Raw genomic sequence first — 26,453 nt, forward strand, 5'->3', positions numbered from 1 at the left:
GGGTCTTCTTTGTCATAGTTGCCAATTTATCTGACCACAGAACAGTTTCTCTGTACCTCTCCATTTTCTGCTTCTCTCCATTAGCTTTGGCCCAGAGGAGATGTACACATGTCTGGATAATGTACACATATGGCTTCTTATTTGCATGATAGAGCTTTAACCAGCATTTGTGGATGAGATGATGAAATGTGTTCGCAGACAGTTATTTCCAGAAGTCTTCCTGAGCCCATGTAGGGAATTCCATCACAGAATGTCTATTTTTATTGTAGTGCTGGTTTTCATGTATATCACTCAATAAAACAGTTAGTTATTTAATTTTGAACATATTGGTTCTCCATCGGCAGCTGAAAGTTTAAAGACAACCTACAGATGAGCATTAAAGCAACACTAAAGTTTGTGAACCTCAAACTATGTGCTTTTGACTCGTCTTGAAGGTCACCAACCTTTGTTATCTTTGGCACGTACGTTCCCAAGTGAAACTGCCCTGAAGCGCCTCTGGGCTGAGATATCACACTTCACAACTCTGATTTCCTCTTTGGCACAACACCGTTTTGATTAACAGTACCACACAACACACAAGCAACTACATAATAACACATTTTTGCCACAATAGATAAAGCACAATAATAGACTGTCACTATCGCAAATAAAGTTGCGAAGAAGAAGAAAGACTGTTTTCATTACAAGTGACATTTTTGAAAAAGGAAAAAAATCACAGGCAGATGCAAAGTTAGCTTCATTCTTATTAATGGTAAGCAACAACTGATTAGCTCTCTTGTTCTGTCGCGTTAGCTTTGCTTTCCTCTGTTGGTGAAGTTGCCAACATACAGGTTTATTTTTGCACTCTTCTCATAAACATGCAGGTTTCCAAAAAGATTATGGACGCGATCACCTCTCCCTCTGCTCTGAGTAGACTGTAGGTCAGAGGAGATTGACGCTGTGGTTGAGTCTTACACTAAAACTAATGAAACGTGTTCAATTTGTCCAGACATTTACTTTAGTGCTCTCTATCATGACTCAACGGATTTATACAACATTACAACAGCAGCATGTTCATCCGTGTTATGTAATTTATCAAAATGAACGCAAGCTATAACCTCATCATTATCATCTCTGTCTTACAGATGAAGTCTCACTTTGCCACCTCAGTTAAAAATATTTGGTCACTTTTTGCAAATTTCACACCAATATTTTGGAAGTTTACTGCCTTTCATAATGTTATCTGCTATCTTGCAACACATGGCAGTCTAATATCTCCAATGTGCATTACATTGCACATAAAATTTACTTCACACATTTTTCAGTCAGAAAAGTAAGCTGTATTACAGTTATACTAGAACACTGTACAATTTTGTTTTTGTCTTCTAGTTATCCTGCCTATTTGGCACATATATCATAGTATATTAAAGAAAATGCAATCTTATTCTTGTTAGGTCCTATAACATTCCCATACTTTGTCTCTTGACATTTCAGTCGGCTTCTGGAGGTGTCTTTGTCAACCTCCAAAGCATAACAACAAATTCACATGTATATATGATTTGAGATGAGTTTATCATGGCTGTCAAAGTGTTGATGGACATTTTATCGATTTTTAGGCTTGTATGGTATTGTATGTGGACATTTTGGTGTAATTTCAACAGGTTTTATGAAAACACTGTGATTCCTTCCTCCCCACAACAATGTGAATAGAGTTCGTTCATGGTGCTCACAGTTTTCAAGTTAAATTTCTATTTGGGGACATGGGTCCCCATGACATTTACAATTTTTTATCTGATCCTCTTTCAGCCAGAGGAGTTTTAGGTCTGGCTATAGTAAAACCGAAAGTCCTCATACATTTTTATCTCAGATACTACATGAAACTGAAAGAATAAACAATATCATCAGAGTTTATAAAAAGATAGCTTTATTGCACAAGGTGTTGAATACTCTTTTTACTGTTTTTGTTTGTTTTCATAGAAAAGAAAATTTAGAGATAAACACAAGCAATTGCAAATTGAAGCAACATTTTCCCATAAAAGTTTAAGGAATAATCACTAGATTTTTAAAAATTTTCATTTTTTCATCAGCCCCCCCCTTTAAATGATTCAATTCACATTTCCTCATTTTCGTTTATAACCAGCAAAATTTTCAGAACATGCAACGCTGCTGCCCCTCCCCTAAAAAGTGGAACAAAAAGGGAAAATTGAGAAAGAAATTGAAAAGGAGACTATGCAAACAAAAGCTCAGTAAAATAACCCCAAAAAAAATCAACTATGGTCCACTCTGACATGTTTAAACTGGTCCATAAATCAGCATAAAGCAATTATTGGTATATTTCTATAGTTTTTCATTCCTCATCACATTAATTTTAGTTCAAAGTTTACATTGTGCCCTGTTTTTTAGTGAAGATGTCGAAAATAGTAATCATTTATACAAAACACTTCCCTATGTACACAAGTCTTCTGTTATCGTGTAGAAATAATATTGTAAAGGTGATCAAAAGGGTACAGAGGAGGGAGCTGAGGAGTTCCTGATTGGTTGAAACATGTGAAAAGGGTTGGGAAAGTGGAGCGTGTGAAGTTGGCTTCATACATAAAGAAGTCAGTTTGAAAGTATGTTGTTGTATTTTAAGGAAAAATCCACCCAAGATCTGTTACACAGAATGAATGAACAAAATCTTGGAAAACTGGCCAGATAACACAATCAGCAGGGATCAATGTGAATAGAAAATAAATAAGTGTTCAATGCTAATAGGACTTTTGTGACCTTTTTACAATCTGAAAAACACTGAGTAACTCACCAAAAATGATGTCAACTAATTGAGCTTTGAAGAGAAAAAGTTGAGATAACTTTAAAAGCAAACAGCTGCAAAATCTTATTAGTTTATGCAGCTGAGGGCTGGTGTGTTGTGTCGACCTAAATTCAAACAAATGTTGTATATCACTTACCAAAGTACTTTAGCAATACTGTGTACATTGCAAAAGTCAAAATTGAGAACATTTGAGTTTATAAAATGCAAGTCGTCCTTTTAATCCAGAAATATTCCTCATTGATAATAAACAGGATGGAGTTTTCTTTAAAGACAAAAAATTGCATTTACTTTGAGCAAACTGACAGAAAATCAGTGTTATCAACTTCACTGAACAACTGGGGAAGGCAGGTTGGTTAGAAGTTTATTTCATCACTCCAGCCAAGTATCCATACAAGTGGAATAAGGAAGCCCCTGCTTTTGGATGTCAAAACAGGTTTAACCTTTTCCCAAACTCAAGTTTTTCTGAGAACAAGTATTTGCATAACTTGAAACATAAAAGCCAAAATGAAAGGCATCACAACCATGACTAATGGGAAGCAAAATACATGTCTCACTTGTTGAATTTAAAAGTAAAATCAAGCATGAATACAGTTATCTGCAGTTATAATTTTCAGTGTGTGGTAGGTTCACCGGCCTGCAGTCCTGGAGTTTGGAGAGGACTTGAAATGACACAGATTAGAAACAGAAATACTTGTTGTTTTTTTTTGTGTGTTCATCAGATCTTGTTGCGTAATGGCACTGAGTTTGTGAACAAACCTTTGGAAGGTACAAAACAACATAACACAAGAGGCTCAATTACTGTGTAGGCTGTTCTTGTTTTACCGTATTCTTTTTCAACCCCACACTTTCTGCACTGAGCCATAGACCACAGTTAATAAGCAACACAATCTCACACTGTAATTTCACTTTACTGTGCTTGTCCATTACAAAATCACAAGGGGGTCGATGTACCATTTCCTTAAACCTCAGTTTCATCATCAACAGTAACTTTCACACCACTTCCCTTTTCCCCAAGATCTTCTGTCCATGGTTGTGCTACCCGTTTGATATTCCCTCTTCACTTTCTTCTTTCTTCCTTGTGATTCGTCACTGAGCGATTGTCTCGTGATCTTTTTTTATATATATTTTTCGATTAGAACAGCTTTTTATATTTCTCTGCTTTTTTTCAATATTCATATATTTGCTATATATTTGAATAGAAATATATATGTACATACTTTTGAGAACAAACATATATGATATCTTTTTCTTATTTCTATTGCGAGAGCCCTGATGTTACGTTTTACTGTTGCAAAACTTTTGGAGCGACTCTTTTTTTGGAAAGATCTTTGTTATGGGATTAAGCTTTGGGCGAAGAAATGCAAAACAAAAGAAAACAAAACAAAGGCAACAGATACAGTACCATGTATAAAGCTAAAATCAATTTCAGAAAGGTGGAGGGACAAAAGTTCTTTTAGTTTTAAAGACCACTTAATTCTGCATCTCTCTGCCGCTCGTCTTCAAATTCTATCAACACCTAATCACTATATCTATCGTCTCAGCATCTGCTCATAAATTCAAGATCATACAAATATTTGTCTTGCTCATCTCTAAAAGTGTTTTGAATGTTTGGAACTTGTTTCTCCATTCAAGTTGTCACTAATAGTCAAAAAGCATGTCTGTCCGTCTGTGCATATTAGACCTCTTCTCTCAGTCTGTGTGTCTGTCTTTGACTAGCCCATACGCTAGCAGTAGATCACAGTGACACTGTAAGGATATGATGGGGGACTGGATGACGGGACGGGTGGGAAAGGATGGAAAGTGATTACAGGTAAAAATAAGTGGATTAGTGGTATTGTGGTACAATGATGAACCATAAAGAGGTCTCTTCCTTCTTTGCACTGAAGAAGTTAGAGAGACAAAAAGAGGAACCTATTTCATTTCATCCGCAATTGCACTCTTATGGACCCTCCTCTTTCTCTTCAGTATTTTGCGTTTCCTGTGTCATGTTGTCAGTCACAGTTAACAAAACAAAGTTCAAAATGCTGGATCAAAGTAGGATCAGAGTGTTGCTTCCTCAGCACCATCGTCATCATTATAATCACTTCTGTTCCCCTTTCACGGGTACAAAATAAACAATCGGCATTGGGATTCCGTTCTGACGCAGACATCTGCCCGAGAAGTCAGCATACAGATTGACTTTAAAAAGGTCCATTGATGGTGTGTGCCTGCCACATGTATACACTTATATTTACACATATACACGCACACACACACGCACGCGCAGGCTTGTAATGTTTTCTGTTACTTGGATCCATTCTAACTTTTTCTTAGTGAACATGAGATTATATCTTAATCATCGGAAAATAAACTTGAAACTGATGAAAAAAAAAGTCTGGATTCATATTTTACTTGATGATGCTTGACTTGCTTCTATCTGCTCTGCTTTGAGTCAGTTCATAAAAGCATCCCTTGGGACTAATATGCTCTGTCATCCATTGCATGTATAAGAAAACAACCCTTGTCTCAAAACTTATATTGAGACAACAGTCCTTTTACCGCCACCAATGTATGTTGCCATGATGGGGTGACCACGCAGAGCCTGTAACGCCAAAACTGGTGGCTTATGCATACAGTAAAAGCATCCTGCCGTAGCACAATGCTGTGATATGAGCTCATATCCCATCAGAGATCGGAAAAGTAATAGATTTAAAACCTAAAAATCTTAACACACATCTAGATTCAACCTGGTTCATTCTACAACTGTCTTGACTAAGAAAACAAGACAGTGCACATGGAAAGCGTTTTGTGCATAAGTTCTGTGTCCTTGCCAAAAAATGAAAAATATGGAGTGAACAGATAAATTATTTATGTTTTGGCAAGAGATTTCCAGGGTGTTGAAAAAAGAGAGAATAATGACACAAGAATAACAGAAAGCAATCAGGCAGAAAGAAAGGCAAACCCCTGTGCTGTGGAGACTCAACTCTGACCCCCTCCGAAAATAGTGTCAGTGGGAACCCAACCAGCCCCCTGCAGCCTGGCACAGCACAGGCACTGACGGGTAAGCTGTGCACATGTTTGTTCCTCACCCCAATTTACCATGGAGGCTCCAGGCAAGTGCTGGCTCGACCAGCATTGTATTAAGAGTTACAGTGACAGGCCTCGGTGATGGCAGGCTACACCAGTGTGTAGGACTTGGAGTAGGCCCCTGACCCTCCATCTCTTTGCTTCTGTAGTCTGCCTAAGCCCGAGGAGCTGCTCTCCAGCAGAGAGTCTCTGGATCCTCCCATCTTGGAGGAAGAAGAGGAGGCACCACAAGGGGTCCCTCCTGTGGCCCCTGCCGCCCCTCCTCCACCGGAGGAGGATGATGCCCCTGAAGCAGTAGCAGCTGCGGCTGCAGCTGCAGCTGCACACTGAGCCACAGAAGCAGAGGAGCCAGGCATGGTGAGAGTCCTCTGTGGAAGTGTGGAGCTGCTAGAGCTAGCAGACAAGCCTCCACTTCCACTACCTCCACCACCGCCTCCTGTTGCTCCTCCAGAGGAAGCCCCAGAGGAAGTGAGGTTGGATAGACCAGAGTGGCCCATGGTTAGGGCCTGCTGCTTTGCAGAGTCCATAGTTATATGGCGGCCCTGGGTGTGGTATGCCCGTTGGGCCAGGCCACGAATAGAGGCTTCACGAGGAGGAACCACTGGACATGGGTCGTGATGTTCTGACCGCTTCCGGAAAAAGGGATCTGACTTCATGTAGAGGGGCAGGTTGCAGTAGTCACCTTGAAGAGAGAAGTAAAGATTAATTTCATGATAACATCTACTTTAGTCAAAGGCTATAAAAAATACTTTTAATAATACTAAAGACATTCACATTTATCTGAACCATTGATTGCAGGAGATTTAGGATCTATGATCTTTTCCATACTTTTCATACTATAACCCATGTACATTTTTCATTCTAATTTACTATTTCAATATAATATAATTCTCATAAGTAACCATATTTCTGGAACATTTTATATTTTTGATATATTCTTTAAATAATATGAGCATATTTACAAAAAAAATGTTTTGACTGAAACCACTCACTCTTGGCGCGGTGTGGAATGGGCACGGCTACATTCTTGCCACGGTCATAGTCTTGGGGTTTGGGCGGTGAGGCAGTGAAGCGACAGATACCAGGCTCTGATGGTGTACTCATTGATGTCATGCTGTCTGCGTTGTCATTGGTACCTGTGGTCATTTGATCAGATGAGCTATCAGAGATGAAGCACTCTGTAATCTCAAATTTGGCATGTTGTAAGTGTTCCTCCAGCTTGGCATGCTCATATGCTCTTGCTAACTCCTCATAGGTAGAGGAGGCGCTCTCTGTGGACACCATGCTGTTTCGTCCTTTATCTACGGAAAGAAAGAACAGGAATGTTGGAGAGTACATTTTGTCCAGGATTACAAACGTTCCTGAGACCTAAGAATCAAAAACACATTCTCCTCCAGTTTTGAAAGTGGCATATTAATGGCTGTAAGTGCCATTTCACCCTAGTACCAACCTGTGTCCTGTGAGAGGCTGGCACTGTAGCTGTCACTCTCTGTGACCGTGATGCCATGCTGGGAGCCAACTGTGCGCCAGTCTGAAGTGAGAGTGCGGGCTGGCGTAGAAGCTTGACACTTGGTCAGAGTCCACTGACTGGAGTAGCGGTTCCTGATACTGTGGGCTGACTTAACACTCTTCCTCGACACCGGGTCTGGTGGTAAATGGAGAAAGAAATAAGACAGATCTGCATATACACAGAGGCTACAGACAGTCGAGGAAATGAGCAAGTGTTTACAAAAAACAAATTCATCTTCACTTTCACACAATTTCGCTTCTCTTATCTATTCACTAATAACTTGACATCAACTCGAAATCAGACCTTACCAGTTTGTAGACACTTTACACAGATCACACATCACTTACGGTGTTTATGGTAATTAAGGCATTTGCTCTAGAATCTACACTACTGCTTCAGGTTAAATGGACAGGGACGGAAGAGAACACATACTAGTTCCTGGTCGAATGTCAGACATGTCTATTAATGGACCGGTGTTCTGGATGAGGGCAGGGTGATGTACAGACACACCAGTGCAGAAGCTTTGAGGATTCCCAGTTTGGTTGAACTCTGTGTCCGTCACAGGGATAGTAGCTTTGTCGTCACCTAGGGAGAAAGTTTTTGTTGGTCAACAAGCTAACAAATGATCTTTACAATAATTCTGTTCGTAACACATTTGCTGTAATGATCACTGGATCCAGGTCTATGCGCGCATATATATATATATATATATATATATATATATATATATATATATATATATATGTGAACACAGACAACTCTCTCTCTGTTTTCCTCTCACCAATTTGCTTGATGCCTTCTTTATCCTCAATTAGCAACTGCACTCTTGGGATGTCGATGTGTAACCGTGGTCCCTGAGGAGGTCCTTTAACTGGCGTGTCAAAGCTGCGGTTGTTCTTACTAATCCAGAGATTTGAGAGTAGCATACACAATCGTTAACGCTTTTGTGAAAATGCGAAATGCTGATTTGTGAAGTGCATTTTAAGTAAAACTAAATATGTGATGGTCAAAAAAAACCTGATAGCTTACCTGATAAGCATCTCTGCCAGGCTTTTAGCATCTAAAATAATATAAAAATAATAATTAATTCTTTTAGAATAAAGGCAACAGTAGAAACTTGTTTCAAGATAGTCAATCAAGTCTGCTTCTGCTTCAGGAATCTATCTGGAGACAACTTTGCTCTTCTTCCAAATTCATTCCTACGACTCGCCTCCTCTCTTCTTACATGCTCTCTCACCTCTTAGTCTCTTCAGCCTCTTCTCTTTGCGTTTCTTGCGAATGATAAAGAGAAGTGCAACTCCGAGAGTGACCAGAATCACAGGACAAGCAATCGAGAACAGCTTCTTGACATCGTCGTTCTTTTCCAGGGGGGATTTAATGGGTGGAATTGTGCCTGTAGAAGAAATCAGGTACAGCACTTTCATGACAACATTCTTATTTATCAAATTTTAATAACTTTTTATTAAAGCAGTAAACGTGATCATGTATACAGATGAAAAGCCAAACAAAGACAGTCTTTTACTCACTTCCATCATAGTCCAGTGTTGCAAACTGAGAGCTCTGGTTGCCACAGCCGGCACTGTTACATGCTTTCATCTTCAGTTCATACCAAGTGGCCTCACGAAGTTCTGCCAGAAACACATCTGTGGTGGCATTGGTGCGCACATTCTGCCATGACCATGTCCCTGCACATGTGCACACAAAAATGTTAAGTTTAATCTCTTATTATTTGCTTCAATAGAAGAATAACCCTAAATGACTACACATTTTTACCAAACTTTTTTAGTTTTTAATGTATCTGTTTAAGTACCAAGTGACATAAACTGAAAACTGAGAAACCCACCTTTTGGTCTAAACTCTAGTGTGACAGCACTAATTGGACAGCCTCCACTGGCCCAACCCTGCAGGTTGAGCCGGGCGTGGCTGGAGTTGATGTGGGTGAAGACGGGCTGATCCTTGTTGAACTGAGGTTCTGAGAAAACAAAATCATCATTCGTTTATGTCACTTTAGAATTTCAAGAGAATTTGATTTAATGTGATATTTTACAGCGCAATAAGGAACATAAGGTAACATAAGCTGGGCGACATGATTCAACAGCAGTGTTCCTTAACAGTGGTGGAAGAAGTATTATTTTGTTGAGTAAAAGAGCCAATTCAGCAAATTTCTATGAAAAAATCTTGAAGTGAAAATATTGATTTAGTCCCTCTGACTGATTGTAATTAAATATGACAGAATTAGATTATTTTTGTTTAAGTGTGTGCCAGATAAATCTGGGATGTTGTCAGATATTTAGGAAGCTTCATAGAAACAGAACCATGTGAATATTTTACAGGGTGAATCATCATTGGGTAAAGCACTAATGTGAAGGTTATTATTGCAGGTTTTAATGGTTCTATTGTTCTCTGTACTATTCTACATGTAGTATTTAACATGTCATTCTTCAAAGCATCACATAGAGCTCTCACATCCGAGTGTAATCTGAAAATTACAGTTCTTGTTATCGCTCTAATTCCACCACAATTAGGTGACATCTGCTGCTCCTTTGTGAAAATCAGTATTCTATGTCTTTTCACTTGTATCCATTCTTGGTGATTTCTTCAATCCTCCTGTCTTCTTTCTCACCTCGCCCATGAGTCTTTGCTTCAATGATCTCACTGATGCGTCCGGCACCAACACTGTTCTTGGCAGCCAGTTTGACTTTATACCAGGTGCCACAGCGCAGATTGTCCAGTTTGAAGGAGCGCTCAGTAGAACTGATGAAAACATCTTTCCATTCCTCTGTGTTGTCAATAGAGTACTGCAACACAAAACCTGCATAAAAAGAAAGACATGCACCAATGAAAATAAGCATTGCTTTGTTTATTACCTGGCTCTTTCCAAACATTATTTCTTTCAAACATTATGATGCCTGTGTCTGTATTCTCCACTAGATGGCAATGAAATACTGTACTTCTCGAACCCAGTTATGCCCGAGTTGTTGGAGAACTATCTGCTCTCCATCTATACCGCCATTAGTTACCTACATACCCTAAGCCTGGGATGGCGCTGACTGAGCATCTATGCAAATGAGGGTTTGCAATATAGTGACTGTTTTTATAATCAGCTGCTTTGGAGAGCCAACTCCCTCCTGCTCTAAGACACTTTCCATCTAATCCTCTGTCTGTCTTTCCTTCTGTCTGTATGTAACGATGCGTATATAAATGTCTCCTTCTCTGGGTTTCTTTGAACTCTTATTCTCCTCATTCTTGCTCTAGCAGATGGTTCAACAGTCTAAAACATTAGAAGGGTTAACGTGCAGATTGAGCAGTGTTTATAAGTTTTATAGTCACCCTCTGTCTGTCACAGAACAGAAGAGGATACAGAAGAACAAAGCAGATCGCAGAAAGAAGGGTACAGCTACAGACTAGATCAAAACAACATATACAATTATAGAACATATTAGAAAAAAAATACATTGGTTCTACACACAAGACTCTTCCAACCTCCAGAATTGTGAATTTGTAATTCAGTGTATTTTGATATTATTACCATTAAGCACTCACATCATGCTAAAATGTGTACAGAAGCTACTTTATTAATTATAAAGAATAGATGCTTGATGGGGAACTTCAGCACTGCAGACATTGCACAGATGGGCTCACAGACATGCAGCCAATTTGATATACATACAAGATATACAGATAGACTTCATGCATTTATGAGGAACAAGATGACATATGCAAATACAAGTTGGTGGAGTACATTATTTGAATACAAAGCTGCACATTCAACACAGGGTTTGCTCAAAAAATGTTATTGCTTCCTATTTGCATGCGCATAATGCATGCACAAAAGAGTCTTTTCCTGAACCTTTCTGGCAGATTGGTTTAAGGTACAGAAAGAAATACATTCAGCTTTGGAGGCCTTGAAATTTATTTCACAAAATGGTTAAAAAAAAGAAAAAAGGGAGGGGCCCATTTTGAATGTGAAACGTCTTTACAATTGTTTCTTTTGTAATCCATTGATGCAAAAAGTAGTCCGTCTTGCAGTTATGTCTTGAAACAATACATTAAAGTCAATATGTGTTGGCTGTTTGATTGTGTACAATAAAGAGCAAGAAGTCAGATTGATGATCTTGCAACACCCCCATACAGACAAATAGGACAGAAAAGAGAGCTACTGAAATTAGATTTGCATTCATGCCCATTCAGGCTCACACAGATCACCAATAATCAGATAATCAGACAGACACACAGTCAACAGCGGAACGTGAAACCAGGACACCATTCAATAAACTAATAGATCAGACTGAACACCAACAATGTGCCAGGTAAAAAGACACATCAGGGACAGATAGGGTAGACAAAGACATGACAGACATGTCAGCTCTAGATTAGAGGAAAGTGATGAGAGTACGTATATGGGACTAGATAAGAAACATTTTTTTTGGGTGGGGAGTAACATACCTCTGATGGAGCTGCCTCCATTATCGCCCGGGATCCAGGCAAGAGTAATGGAGGATGTTGAGGTGGTGGAGACTGTTAGACGAGGTTGGTCTGGAGGGACTGAGGAAGACAGAACAAGCGTTGACTGTTCAAAAACATCTGTACCTGACAACAACAAAGTATCCACATTACAACTAAAATCAGTCACTATTGTCATTTTCTTACCTTGCACCAAAAGGTTGACTATAATGGTATCAAAGCCCAGTGTGTTGGTGGCTGTGCAAGTGTAGTAACCAGAGTCCTCAGCTTTGACAGAACGCAGCACGAGGGTCCCATTGGCCAGAATGAGGCGCTGTCCATCGAGAGACACTGGGATTGCTGTGTCCTCACTAATAGAAATGAAGAAGAGATAATCAACATATGTGAGGGAATATAGATATTTAGTTTTGACTGCAAATCATGTTAAGATGTTATTCTTTTGTCAAAGCATTTCAAAACAGATGTCTATAAACTTAGGTAGGACATCACTTTTGTTGAACCAAGCAAATACTTTAACAGTAATTCAATCCAGAATCCTCGATTGATCTGTTCTATCTCTGTACACACTGAGTCAAATGTTTTAATTGATTAGAAGAATATATACATTGAAAAAAAACAATAAATACACACGGAAACATAAATGCATATACTGAACACAATGATCCCAAAGTTAAAGACATTATAAATGTGATGATTTTGGAAAGAGAAAAAGAAAAAATAAGAAAATGCTCCATAGAGATAAACATTGGCTTCATATTTTAATCTACTGAATATATCCAATCATCATAACACCAAATAAAACCCCAAACTGTGAAGTAGAATAATAAACTGTTCAAAGAAATATAGGTTTCATTGCCTTTTTTTGGTTTAGTGTATTTTTTCCTCCCTTTGTCACTTGAACTAATGTATGTTCAGTTACAGCCACATCTCATGAACTAATTTATCATTTAACAAAAATGAAATGTTTTAATTTAGCTTTTTTGTTGTTCTATCAGTAAGCTTTAAGCAATATTTCTAGAGCAGATTTTTACCTGTCTTTGGTCCATTTTATAGTAGGTGTGGGTTCACCCACTGAGCTACAGGGCAGGCGCACCTCTTTCATCCAAGGCGTAGTCACTGTACCCCCAAATGACAGGATTTTAGCTGGGGCTGTTCGAGAATGAGGAGAAGAATGTTGAAAACAGAAAAGTGCATAGGTGAAATCTAATTTTAAAACAGGCTGTTCAAACTAACAGAAAAAAGAACATAATATATGCAGGGCAGCTACCTAGTTATTATGCTCCAATCGGATAATCTTGCCGTGGTTAAGAATCCAATAAAGAATCAATATTTTGAAAAATAATATTAAAAGAATACATTTGTGAATATGCAAACATTGATCAGTTTCTCACGACTTTCAATAAGCAGGATCAATTAGAATGAAACCAAATTGTATTTCCTGTGATTTACAGGAGAAGAAATCTGAGTTAAATGTGACATTGTTCAGCAAAGTACAGAGGAAGAGGAAATATATAGTCCAGGAGCTAAGAGCGTGTGAAAGAAATACCCATTCATTCAGTCACAGAACGCTCTTCTTCTCTGACCCTTTACCACCCACTCTCTCATTCTTGCTCACACTTGGTGTCTTGATCCTAGTGCTCTAGTGCACTTATGTTAAGGTTGAATTAAGTATTGAGTGGGTAGGCCTGGAGGACACTGCCTTTTACAGCTGCTGATCAAATGAGTCACACTTATACGAGCACACACTGAGTGCAACAATCCTTTGCACTCAGAAGTCAAAGGAATGAACAGATATAGAAAATGATAACATAGTGAAGGGACACTATTTACACACCTTATACCATCTTTTTTTTTTGTCAATGTATCTTTATTGAACTTTTTTTTAAAAAGTGTACACACAAGGCAATCAACATAAAGGATTAAATGCAAAACAGACAAGAAAAAAGAAAGACAAAAAAAACAAAAACCTCAACAAAAGGAAAGCCCATAAAAGTAGAAGAGTCCAAAGAGTCCAGATGTAACCTTATACCATCTTTTAATTAAAATCGTATAGATTGACTGTAATCGCTATCCTAATTTTCCTAAATCATCTGCCAGTGCTACATATGCTTATTCATTAGGTCTACCCCTGTTGCATAATTTTTTCACTTCTTTTTTTTCCCTTCTTTGGCCGTCGTTCCTTTGGCTCTGCCTCTTTTTTTTTTCCCTGACTGGAGTCTGGCAATTTAACTGGTGAACCTTGAACTCAGATGTCAATAGCACACCTATGTAAAGTCTAACAGACAGGAACACAGTCTCAGAGGGAAATGCTGAGGACACAAGAGGAAACTGGTTTCAGTATATAGAGCTAGAGACAAAATGAGAATGAGCTGATGGATATTAATTTAAATTTTCCGTGAGAAATGTTTTTTTTTTTATTCATGACAAAGTCAGTAAGATTTCTGAAGTAATCAACTATGTAAGTGTCAGAGCAGCTTGTAAGAGAGAGAAAAAAACTAAGAAAAACAATAAAAAATAATTTTATTGAAAAAAGGTTACTGTTGTTGCCTCCAGTTAAATCATTAAAAAATGTTTTTTTTTGAGTATCACTAGAGAATTTGACTATTTTTATTTTTGTTGTTGATTTTTGGCTCCCCCTGCAGTTGTCAAATTGTCACACCATTGTCATAGGAACAAATCTCCATGTGAGCCCTGCAAATGTACAGCCATACACATGAATTTGGTGTCATGTTGAAGAGGCCACAAGGACAACATCAAAAGCCCACAAAAATGTCAAGTAACCGCAAAGCAATGCTGTAGTGCGGGGCTGGACACCAAAGTCCTGAACTGTGGTATCTTAGCCCTCGAGGAGATCAAGAAGTGTACATAACAAAAGTCAATGAATTTCTAATTAAGTCAGAAGCAGAGTGTTTTAATATTCATAAACTTATCTAGTGTTGTTTTAAATCAAGACAAAGATTTTTGGCATTTCTACATGACCACATTTGTAAACAAGATATCTGGAGAAATTGTGGTGGGACTGCCGAAACTGCTCACACCTTGTATCTTGTTAACAGCTAAAAAAAATTGATCAGATTGTGGGAAAATAAAAACAGAGATCACGGATGCTGTTGATTACTAAACTCACCAGCTGTGAGCTTCAAGTGACAGTTGCGGTTGCCATGGTGAGGTTAAATGCAACTTTCTATCTCAGGCAGACTGACAATTCGCTCAAATTTCTCTAACCACTTTCAATGATGAAAAAATGCAACTTCTACTGAAACTGTTTTGCACCTGCGAGCGTCACATCGCCTTATCGCAAGCATCGGTGTGAAATTTGTGTTTCTGGTGTACAAAATCAAAAATACAGAGACTTACATACAGATAGAACCTTTTGTATCGGCGTCTGTAGGGTATTTGGTGGTATTCTAATCATTTGGAGCTGTCTATCTCAAACAGTGTAGGTTTGTTGGACTGCAGAGTTACATTGGGAGGCAGAACTGACATTGTCGTGAGTTCACATATTTTAAAGAAAAAAAAAATTGAGGCGGATTAAAGAGGAAACTTTGCAATCGAAATGTCCTCTGTCACTCTTTATGCCAGTAAAACTCGCTCTGAATATTCTGAGTATTTATTTTGAAGGGGGATTTATTTATTTATTTTTTAATTAAAGCGAAAATATTTTCACTGTAAGGAGTAAAATCACTGACTCAAGTGGTATATAGTAATTTGTTCATCCTGGTTTGAATTCTGGTTGTCAGACATTGTGCTGGTGCATTACTACTCTAAGCCACTTTCTTACTGAGGAACTCACCCTTGGCAGCCGGCTCCACAGTAACTTTGTCACTGAAGTTGCCCCGGCCTGCAGTGGTGACAGCTGCTGCCCAGATCAGATACTGCTGCCGGTGGTTGAGGTGGGTAATTCGGTAAAACAGCAGCTCTGGATTGGCTTCGTACTCGCTTGGGAGCTGGTAAAAACAATGGATGGAGGGTGTTAAAATTCAAGGACAAATTTGATTGTATGATAAAATCTTTTCTCATCTTGGCTTGTATAGTTCTGCAGAAACAAGCGGTGATAAATTTAAGGCGAACAACCATAAAATACAATCAAAATAAATGAATAATAAAAAGTAAGTTTGGTTTAGAAAAAGGCCCCAACAGCAAATGCAACCTTTTGGAATTAAAAGTGTCGCCGGAAAAATCTTGATTATCTGATTAAAAAAACATTTTGTCACTTTTTTAAATACGCAGATCCAATGTGAAGGACCGAGTGAACATCGTCCTAATGTAAACTCAACCTTATGGTCTTCTGCACAAGTGGAACAGAAAACATGGGGAGGTGGTCGGGAGAGAGATTTTGGGACATCTTATTATTTTCTATTATTCTGAGACAAAACCTTTTGGACATATGATGCTGGAGGCATGGAGGAGTAGTGGGTAATGCTGGATGAAATTAAGGAAGAGGGATGGACTGGGGCAAGTACAGGCCACTCCCTCTCCTCCCCTCTTCTCCTCAGGGAGGGCAAACAGAGATATGAGAGAGGAAGACAACAGGGAACAGGCAAATGAGTCATTCAGAGATATCATGAACATTCATATCAGCAGAAGGGATCAGCAGTGGAGGAGGGGCAAGGAGAGTCACATAAACAGGCAGAGAAAGCGAAGTGATCCCACACAACCAAACTCATGCATAAATACACAGACACACATAGAGTGGCATACATGACCTGGAGGTGGATGTGTAATTGCAGCGTGTTTAACCCAGCCATGTGTCTGCTGTCTAGACATGTAGGCATCACGGTCCCCTCAACAAATATACACACACACACACACACATACATACAGAACATGCTTTTTTTTACTTTGTGTCGCTCTTCACCTACCCACCTATAATACCTGTATTCCCTCAACTCCCGTACAACCAATCCTCATCTATCATTACATTCAGATATATATACACACGCCATACACATGCACACACTTCTGCACATTCATCCTAAACCACTCGGCCTGTTGCTGTGCTCTCAATCATTATTAAATTATCAATGTTATTAAAGAGTAAAAATGGAAAACACAAACTGAGCACATTTGTGTGCCAGAAGACACCACCTCTCATTCATTCCTTGCCTTGTAAATCACCTTTTACTACACCCCATCAGTTTGACAGTGGCTTACATTTCTGACTGACAGTAACTTGTGATATAAGTGTCAAATGGAATGAAGAGTCAGTAAACGTGCCAGACCAGAAAAACCCGTGAAGACACTTCAGTGTTGCTGTCTGCACAACGGTTTATTCTGGGCAAATAGATTCCAGTGTTCATGTTGTTTTTCACATTTATGAGCAGGTCTTCATGGAGGAATGCACATGGCTTCTTATTATTCAATTCTTCTTTTATGTCCAACTATTTGTTACCCACTGCACCATCCCTTCCTTCCTTGCCATCGTTGTTCATCCATCTCTTCATTTTTCCCCTGACTCCACTTTTGCTGGTCATCCTCAGGCACACTTCTCGCTTTCCTCCACATCTATCCTCTAATACCATGGTCTCTGCAATTTCCCATCTGAATATTACGTAAACATAAAAGCCTTCCTCTGCACATTTGTCTCTACAGTATATTCTCCAGTGCCAGCACAGGTATGGATTGAAGGAATGGATAGACGGATAGAAGGATGGATGTGCTGTATGGGTGGGTAGATGTTGGGAGGAAGGAGTGACAGAGTGTGTGTTGCTGTAACGGATATTAAAATATTCCTCCAGCGTGGAGATAGCGGTGATCCGGGGAACGATAGAGCGAGATAATGAAAAGAGGAACAAAAGTACTCCCCGCGCGGTGTGTCTGACCCCCCCGTTTCTCCTTCCCTCTCTCCAGTCGCACTCATTTACATAGTAATCATCCCGAACTCTGCAGGGGGCTTCGGGGAGAGAAAAAGGGACTGAAAGAAAGAGATAGATGGATAGATATGTAGATAGAAAGTGGGATTTGTGAATGAGAGAGACTAAGGAGAAGACATGTATATTTCTTGAAAGGTATATTTATCAGGTGCACGTGTGCGTGTGTTTGGGTGTGTTTGTATGCTAGCAGCATTTGTTTCTAGCTTATGAATTCACAAAGTCATAAACACATGAGTTACACACCGTATACGTATATATTTAAAATTCTATTTGGGTGTGTGTGTGTCTCTGCGTGAGTGTGCATTTGCTCTCAGCTTGTTTCTACCCTCGTTGATGAACAGATGAGGTTGTCCTGGCAACGTGATGAGACGCAGATATGTAAATGAGGCTGGAGGGTGAGTTTGCATGCACACACTGCAGTATGAGGAGAGCTCATTTTACACACACATCTTGCTGAGACTGCAGCAGTAGTCCGCACACATGTATGGAAATATAAAACCACACATGCAGGGCAGCGCCTAATTAATCTGAAATATTTCTATCTTTCTATGTATGATTGAATCTGTTTTCTGTGTAAAAAAGGATCATGTCCTCCTCATCACTCCGCCATGTTTGGGGTTGGTCTTCCTATGTTTTCTCCTCTTTCATTCATTAGTCAATTCTGAAACTCCATGCGCCCCTCTTGTAACTTACCGGTTGGCCTGACCCGGGGCTGGAGCAATAGATGGTGTACTTGCGGATGATTCCATTTGGCTTTTGAGGGGGTAACCATGACACTACGACACTGCTAGCGGAGGAGGGCACAGCTTTTATACCAGCTGGGGGTCCAGGGTCTGAATCATAAAAGGGAGAGAGGAATAAAATGGCAGATCAAAATGTGACTTTTTATATTTGTTATGTTATATTGACTATCATAAAAGTTTTTCATATATTCTTGCACAATACATAGCTTATTGTCATAAGTTATTTGCATAAAAAAAAAAGAACAAATAAACAGTAATAGGTGTTCATTTCTCCCTGCTGTTAACTAATAGCTACATCTTTGGTATAATTAAGAATAAATCTTTCAATCAGTGGTTGTCATCCATCTTAACACAGATGCAGCAAAACAGGCAAAACTATGATACTACCACCACCATGTTTCACAGATAGGATAAGGTTCTCAAGATGGAATGAAAAGTTGTCCTTTCTTTGAAAAAAAAAAATAAACTAGTTTTAGCCTTGTCTATCCACAAAGCAGCTTTCAATGTTTCCCCTGGTTTGTCCACAAGATCTTTATAGCAAACTGCAGATGGGCAGCAATGTTCTTTTTGGCTTTCTGTTTGCTGTCTTGCTTACCGGTGTTGTTCACTTTTCAGCCGATAGAGGATTCAACAGCATTATATTGAATGAATATGAGAGAGGCCTTTTAGTTACTCAAAAATGACCTTGGACTTCTTTGTGGCCTTTTGGAGTATTACAGATCTCACCCTTGGGATCTTTCTCTTTTGATAATTTCAGTCATGTATACATTGATTATGTCATGAAACATTTCTGCAGGCAAATTGTGACGATCTAAATTTGGTAGATCTCTGTTCTTTGAATAAATTAAAGAGCACAACACACCTTTAGATTAACTGCTAATTTTAACCACATAGAATTGTATGAAGAATATATGAAAATAATATATATAGAATATAAGAACTGATTGTTGTGCTAACACTATTTTTGTCTCATTTGTGTAATTTAGTACCTTTGTTTACTTTCAGAGGTTGAAATATAGTGATGAATAGCGAAGCTACAGAAATAAAAGAATACTGGCAAACCTTTGAGCACATATCTAGCAATGTAACATAAATGTATTGTAATAAACATGAAATCCACAAATCATTACAAACATCCACAAATTCAAAGGGACCAACAGCCCTCTTTGTGCACAGGCCCTTAGACAGAGCTACAAATAACAATGAGAAATGGATGACTGCATTTATACATCTTATGCTTACTGTCTAAAGTGTTTGCACATCTAAGAGACAGAGGCATAAAATGACAGGCTGAGAATCGTCTGTTTGTAAAATTCCTCTCCAAACACTTTTCCATGTGCTACAGACAGAAGCGAGGGCAAAGGGAAGGGTTAGACCAAGAGAGACAGATATCGTTTGTGAAGAGGTTGCCCCTGGACACAGTGTCAACCCGCATCAGTGGTAAAAAAGACACACACAGTTTGCTCCCCATAACATGCCACATTCAGAGGCATTCACACATACACACACAGAAAAAAGAAACTAAGGGAACACACATACTTGAAGAGCACAGAGGCCAGCTCATAAAGTAGAGATATGGTGAGGCAGAGAGAATAAAGGCCTTTTCTGAAATGACACTTCTTAGAATCTCTTGCTCCCGCTTTCTACTGCGCTCCCTCATTTTCTCCATCTCTAGACGCCTGCCTCCTCCTCTGACTGGCCCCAGGGAGGGAGAGGAGAGGCGGATACGGATGTAATCCACAACCCGCCAGTGTAAGCACAAAATTAATTCTCTTTAAGCCACAAAGAATTAATCCCTCTCTTTGTGCTGGGTGGTGTGCTAGACTTGCACACAAACAATAACGCATGTACACTCACATATATATACGCACACTAACGCAAAGACAGGTCCACATGCAAAGACACACTTAACCCCACAGACACACACAATTCCACATATTCACACACACAGACTGACACCCTTAGGGTTCTTAACCACACACACACTTTTTGGCTTCTTAATTCTCATTAGCACTGGTAATGGCACATCAGAGCACAAAGAGGTTGTTAATCAGCAACCTCAGCCTTACAAAGACCCCCTCTACACCCGCTGGCTCTTTGCCTCCCACACTGCTGCCTAAAAGAAGAGGAAAAACCCTTCAAGCTGCTCCAAAGAGTAGTCAAGGCAAATGAAACAGTATTGTTGATTGTCGGTCATTTCATTACTTGGTTTATCTGTTCATAAAAAGCAACTACAATATGGACTCACAGTCTTCACGGGTTTGGATATACAAAACGTTGCTCCGGACGCCGTCCCCTGCCTGTGTGAAGGCCAGCACCTGTATGCTGTAGTTGGTGAACTTCTCCAGGCCTCTAAGTTCCACCTGCTCCTTTGTGGTTGTAATGTTTTGCATTTCACCCCACTCTGAAAAAAAGAACAACGATAAAAGAGAAAGTCAGATTGAGGACTGAGCCATTTCATAGTCACAGTTTAACATGCTTAAACGCACCTCCGTCTGGATAGACAGCCCAAAACACAATACGATATCCTTTCAATACACCATGCAGAGTCATTCTTGGAGGCTCGGACCATGTGATCACTGCTTCATCAGATGTTACAGAGATAGCTCGGACATTCTGAGGAGGCTGGCTGGGAACTGAAAACCAAGACAGAGTAAAGGGAAAAGGTCAAATAAGTTATCTCCACCATGTATAATCCATTATCAAACCAAATGTATTTCAAAAGTTTAATTAAACAGAAAAGGTCTGTTCGTTGAAGGATGAAAATCACAGTCTGATGTCTGAGCCCAACACACAAAATCAAGGAATTATTAGACCTCTTTCAAGCCAACATTTGTATAGGGGATACTGTATATGGATAACAAATAGGCTAAAACTGGCCGCATATAGTATTGTCCATGGGATACATATTAGCACCATTAATTGGCCCAAGTGTTTTTGCCCATGTGGATTTGATGCAGTATTACACTGGGTGATAGGTGGACTCAAAATGGGCCCCATTTGTGTTGCCCATTTAGAGCCATTGCACAAATTTCCATTAGGGATCTAAACAGAATCAACAGGGAGCCCAACAGGTATTAGGCACTGTGGTTGACCTAAATAGGCCCATTTTGGGCCCATTGCCTTTCAGCACCATGTAATATGGTAAAAAGCATTGTAGGCAAATATGGGATCTCTGGACAGTTCCAGTTGGGGCTGTTTCTTCAGGCTATTAATCATCTATTTTGTATTTTATTTATCAGATAAAAAAAAGACCATGACATGTATCTAGCTTGATTTAAAGGACCATCTCTCTTTCTGCATACAAGCTTCTCTCTGTCCCCCACTAGTCCAGGTGTCTTTGCTATTGGCTACCACTGACCACTAGTCATTCAAGCTTTGAATAACATCCAGTGTTAAAGATGAACAGAAGTCAACTTGTGAGGAAAGTAAGGGCAGGAAGAGAGGAAGAGAGCTGCCTGAAAGACAGTGTGCAATGAAAGAGATAGACTGGACCAAGTCCACCAGGGAATTTCTCTGCAGCTGGTGAAGAGAGAAAGAAAGGAGGAGGAGGACCAAGGAAGGGAGGGAAAAGAGACAGGAGGATTAAAAAACTCAAACAGAGTTTTGCATTAACAGATCTTTGAACCCCCCCCTCAAAAAAAAACTGTGAGCCGAGTTTACTATATTATATTGATAGTCTTTTTGGAGGCTGATATCTGGATGAGGGGATAGAGAAAGAGGGGAGAAATCAAGGAAGAGAAGTAAAAGCCAGGAAAACGAGGGAAAGGCAGAAAAAGATTAAAAGAGGGAGCAGAGACAATGCGTTCAGCTGTGGATAATTACAGCAGGAAGCTAGGAGAGGGAAAGAGAGAAAGACAGACAGAGACAAGCTAATTATAATTATTTTTAGTATGCTTGTTGTTATCACTATTATCATAATGGCCATCAATATCACTGTCGCCACGGTGACAGCCACAGGAAAGAACTGGAGGGCTCTGTCTCCTTTGGACCAATGGGGCTCAGGCAACTGTTCACTGGGTGGACAAGTATTTATGTGACGCATGTGTCTATGTGTGTGTGTATGTGTGTGCATATTTATTGATATGTATGCTACAAAAAAAGAAATAGTCAAATTACAAAGCATAATAGCAAATGAAAGTCTTGAAACACACAAAAACAAAACAATTACATATCTAGAAATTTCACGTACATTTTTTTATTTTTTCATAAAATGTATTTTATTTATTTAAGCATTTCATGTATGACTTCTATTTCTCCATGCCCAAAAGTAAAATAATGCAAACTAAGATATTGCTTTGTAGGAAATAAAACAAAAGTTGCATGGTCTGGAGGACAAGCCAAACAATATACACAAAATCCAGTGGTCTGTTGTCCTATTATTTTACTGCTTTTCTTCAATCTCTTCCATCTCTCCCAGAAGTCTACAGTTAACCTCACATACTTTGAGTTTTTACCATTTTTAATTCTGAGGATGTTTGAGAATTGTTTCATTCATTTAATCATTTTTCCAACAGATTCCAATCTTTAGATCGGCTACCACTGTGCGTACAGCAGTAATAGACAACAGACTCTGTAGATTAATATTAGTTGGCTCTTTTTTTTACACACCATTTTGCAATGTGTGACAGACTTGTATGGTTTCCAATTGATGTAAGACATGGATTTCATCACTGCTATCTTATACTATTTCCTCATCACTAATTTTCAAACATTTTTTTCAAGGGGAAATCAAAAGTGATTTCTTTTGTTTTTGATCAAATCAAGGTTTTCAGTCATTTAGTTTTTGTGTTGTGTTGTTCATTGTTTTGCTGTTGTTTATTGTTTACTGCCATTTTCAGATGACTGTTTGTCTGGATACCCTAAAAACAAGATGGCCAATCTCGAAGGCTTTATCCAGAATTATTGGATATATTTCCAACAATAATGCATGATGCTGTTTGAAAATACACCACTGTGTCTACCCTAAGAATAAGTTTTTGCTGCTTAAGCAGCAAATTCACGTATTCATCCATTGACACACTCAGCAATATTCTGTTTACCCCCTTGAAATCCGCAGGCATGTCGCATCTCCAGTACAGATATCACTCAGCTCTCTGCACTGCACTGTGTCTGTGAGACAATCTGTGTCTTGGTGTTTGAAAGAACAATTTGGATTCCAACAGCAAACATTTATTGTTGTTGGGAGAACAGAGAGAATGTAGTAATTGTACGTTACAAAGCATGGCATGATATGACAGATATCAGACAGTGAGAGAGCAAAAAGAACAATAGCAAGAGAAAAAGTGCAGTAAATGTCGATCAGAGCAAAAGCAGACAGAGGGTGATATTTCATAGGACTGAAAGTTTAATTTCCCACTGCTCATAATGCACCATGCTGTTTAATTTGTACTTTTACAGCTGCTGTTCACTTAAGATGCCCACATTTACACTAATGAATAGACCAAGAGTCAATAAAAACCTCTTTCATATATGTTGAGACTTTTAGTACGTGTTGGCTCCTGTGATCCTCACCATCTTCTAGTGTTGTTGCATTGATCTCTGTGCTGGAAGGCCCAGTGCCGGCTCTGTTGAAGGCCTGAACAACCACACCGTACTGAGCAAACTTCTTCAGGTTGTCCAGGGTGTAGACTTCACTGTCTCCAGTGGCCTTCATCTCCACAATGCTGTACTGACCATTACTGCCTGGGCCATTTTCTCTGTAACCAATCTGGTAACCTCGGATCACTCCATTCTGCAGCTCCTTCCTTGGAGCCTAAGTAACCACAGTTTGGGAAAAGACAAGTCACCGTCACGAGTCACAGTTTCATTATGTAATGACTCAGGCACAGCAAGACACATATACTGAGAAAAAGAACTGAGAAAAAAAACGGCGTGGCAAGGCCACACCAAAAGATAAGTACACACTTATTCATAAACAGTGTTGGGAGTAACAGCGTTCAAGTATAACGGCATTACTAACGGCGTTATTTTTCCAGTAACGGAGTAATCTAATTAATTACTTTTCCCCTCGTTACAACGCCGTTATCGTTACTGAGAATATAAAGTGGCGCGGTACTACAATTTGGTTGTAGGCTTTCGGCTACACATCAGCTGCATGCTGCCTGGAGAGAGCAGGGGTGGGGATGATGACACCGTTGCAAATGCGATGATGATTGGCTGGGTGGGCGGATGATCTACTCACGCTGTCTCACTGCAGGCGCTGACGACTACGACTAAACACACACAAGACAGGGACAATGGCGACGAGCAAGGGAAGTTCACAGGTAGCGTTCTCTAACTGGGATTACTGGCACTACTTCTCACTCGTAGAGATAAAAGGCAAGAATGTGTACGTAACATGCACGCTACGCCCAGGGAAAAAAACTTTATCCACGTCTGCCTCAAGAAACTCAAATCTAATGAAGCACCTTACATCAACCCATGCGAATATGACACTTGCTTGACAATATGCTTCTGCAGCTGCTAACCCAACCCCAAGCCCAAATGCAGCTAGCGTGAGCCCCAGCGAAGGAGACGGAGCCACTCGAAAACAAACAACACTCGATTTTTCGGGTCAGAATTTATTTATTAATTTATTTCTATGCATCATACGGCAGGCTGCAATCTATTGAGTTCAAATAAATACCGAATGTTCTAAATGACTGTATATAGTGTTTTTATTCTTCAATCAGTTAATATAAACATATTTGATGTTAAAGATGTTATAGAACGTAAAAAATAACGCCACAGTTACTTTGCTGAATAACTAATTACTTTTACAATGTGGTAACTGAGTTACTAACTCAATTACTTTTTGGGAGCAGTAACTAGTAACTGTAACTAATTTCTTTTTAAAAGTAACTTGACCAACACTGTTCAGAAAGCAAAGGAAATGCATATACTAATTTACCTTCCATGTGACTCTGATACTCTGAGAGGTGACTGGCTGTAGTATTACTTCCATTGGAGGACCATCAGGCTCTACAGAGGGAGACAAAAAGGGGCTCAGCAGAGGCATTTCACTAATATAGAACCAACATTCTTCAGCTTTTCTGATTTCCAAAAATATTCCGTCTCCAGACATATTTTCATTATTCAATACAAAATACATTTTCAAGGACAGATGTCCAAACAGATGCAAACTGCTATCACAAAATCCATCCATTAATTTTCTATACACGCTTAATCCCACTCAGGGTCACCGAGGGGCTGGAGCCTATCCCAGCTGTCATTGGGCGATAGGTAGGTTACACCCTGGACAGGTCGCCAGGCCATCACAGGGCCACACAGAGACATGCTTACACTCACTCCTAGGGTCAATTTAGAATCACCAATTAACCTGACATGCGTGTTTTTGGGTGGTGGGAGGAAGACGGAGTACCCGGAGAGAGCTAACACAAAATGCTAAAGCCAAATATTTGCTTGCATTCACTTGCACAGAAAGCAGTGCTTTCCAGAGACTTACGTGCTTCCTCTGTACTGATTGTGAGTTCCTTACTGGCCTCGCTCTTGCCTATAGAATTGTAGGAGTACATGCGGATGCTGTAGACAGAGGCAGGGTGAAGGTCCACTATGTTGGCCTGATTGTTTGTGGGAGAAATGTTTCGAGTGGCATGCTTCAGTTCCCAGGAATCTGACAAAAAGAGGAGTAAAAAGTTTGTCAATGACAACATTATTTTCAAACGTTTTGAAAATGTGGCATTTCATATTTTCAATCTAAAAGTAAACTCTCAACTTGCTTTTCATTGGTTTCAGTGAAAAAACAAAGGAGGCACAAAAAGCTGAGCACTGCTTACCTGTTTTGTTTTTATATTCAATATCGTAGGAAGTAATAACACTGTTTCCATCAAATCTCTGAGTCCACCTCAGATTCATACTACGATCTTTCACTTCTCGCACCTCCAGCTCTGGAGGGTCAGGAGGCTCTGAGGGTTTGAAAGAAAGATAGTGAAAAAAAAACAGGCAAGACAGAAGTAGGAGAAGGTGGCACCAAAAGAGAGACCACTTTCGAGATAACAAGGGAG

General features: G+C 39.5%; 1 protein-coding gene across 2 annotated transcripts in view; it reads right to left on the bottom strand.

Moving 5' to 3' along the window:
• Positions 1-1,885: 1,885 nt before the first annotated feature.
• Positions 1,886-26,453, bottom strand: part of dscaml1 (Down syndrome cell adhesion molecule like 1) — a 106,961-nt gene continuing 82,393 nt past the window's right edge. Inside the window, exons 15-35 of one of the 2 annotated variants that reach the window (XM_075473432.1) lie at positions 26,226-26,354; positions 25,895-26,062; positions 25,340-25,410; positions 23,962-24,202; positions 20,937-21,083; positions 20,696-20,851; positions 18,398-18,537; positions 15,625-15,778; positions 12,863-12,980; positions 12,018-12,181; positions 11,814-11,912; positions 9,991-10,179; positions 9,211-9,339; positions 8,894-9,052; positions 8,605-8,760; positions 8,397-8,427; positions 8,149-8,267; positions 7,878-7,952; positions 7,308-7,502; positions 6,850-7,158; positions 1,886-6,539 (exon numbers count right to left, since the gene is read on the bottom strand). In XM_075473432.1, the coding sequence (XP_075329547.1) occupies positions 5,947-6,539; positions 6,850-7,158; positions 7,308-7,502; positions 7,878-7,952; positions 8,149-8,267; positions 8,397-8,427; positions 8,605-8,760; positions 8,894-9,052; positions 9,211-9,339; positions 9,991-10,179; positions 11,814-11,912; positions 12,018-12,181; positions 12,863-12,980; positions 15,625-15,778; positions 18,398-18,537; positions 20,696-20,851; positions 20,937-21,083; positions 23,962-24,202; positions 25,340-25,410; positions 25,895-26,062; positions 26,226-26,354 (3,542 nt within the window). In that variant the 3' untranslated portion in view covers positions 1,886-5,946. Of the gene's footprint in view, positions 6,540-6,849; positions 7,159-7,307; positions 7,503-7,799; positions 7,953-8,148; positions 8,268-8,396; positions 8,428-8,604; positions 8,761-8,893; positions 9,053-9,210; positions 9,340-9,990; positions 10,180-11,813; positions 11,913-12,017; positions 12,182-12,862; positions 12,981-15,624; positions 15,779-18,397; positions 18,538-20,695; positions 20,852-20,936; positions 21,084-23,961; positions 24,203-25,339; positions 25,411-25,894; positions 26,063-26,225; positions 26,355-26,453 lie in introns of both variants that reach the window. The other variant, XM_075473431.1, reaches the window with a different exon arrangement.

This window comes from Odontesthes bonariensis, chromosome 9 (genome assembly GCF_027942865.1).
Source record: "Odontesthes bonariensis isolate fOdoBon6 chromosome 9, fOdoBon6.hap1, whole genome shotgun sequence".
In the NCBI taxonomy this organism is placed as follows: Eukaryota; Metazoa; Chordata; class Actinopteri; order Atheriniformes; family Atherinopsidae; genus Odontesthes; species Odontesthes bonariensis.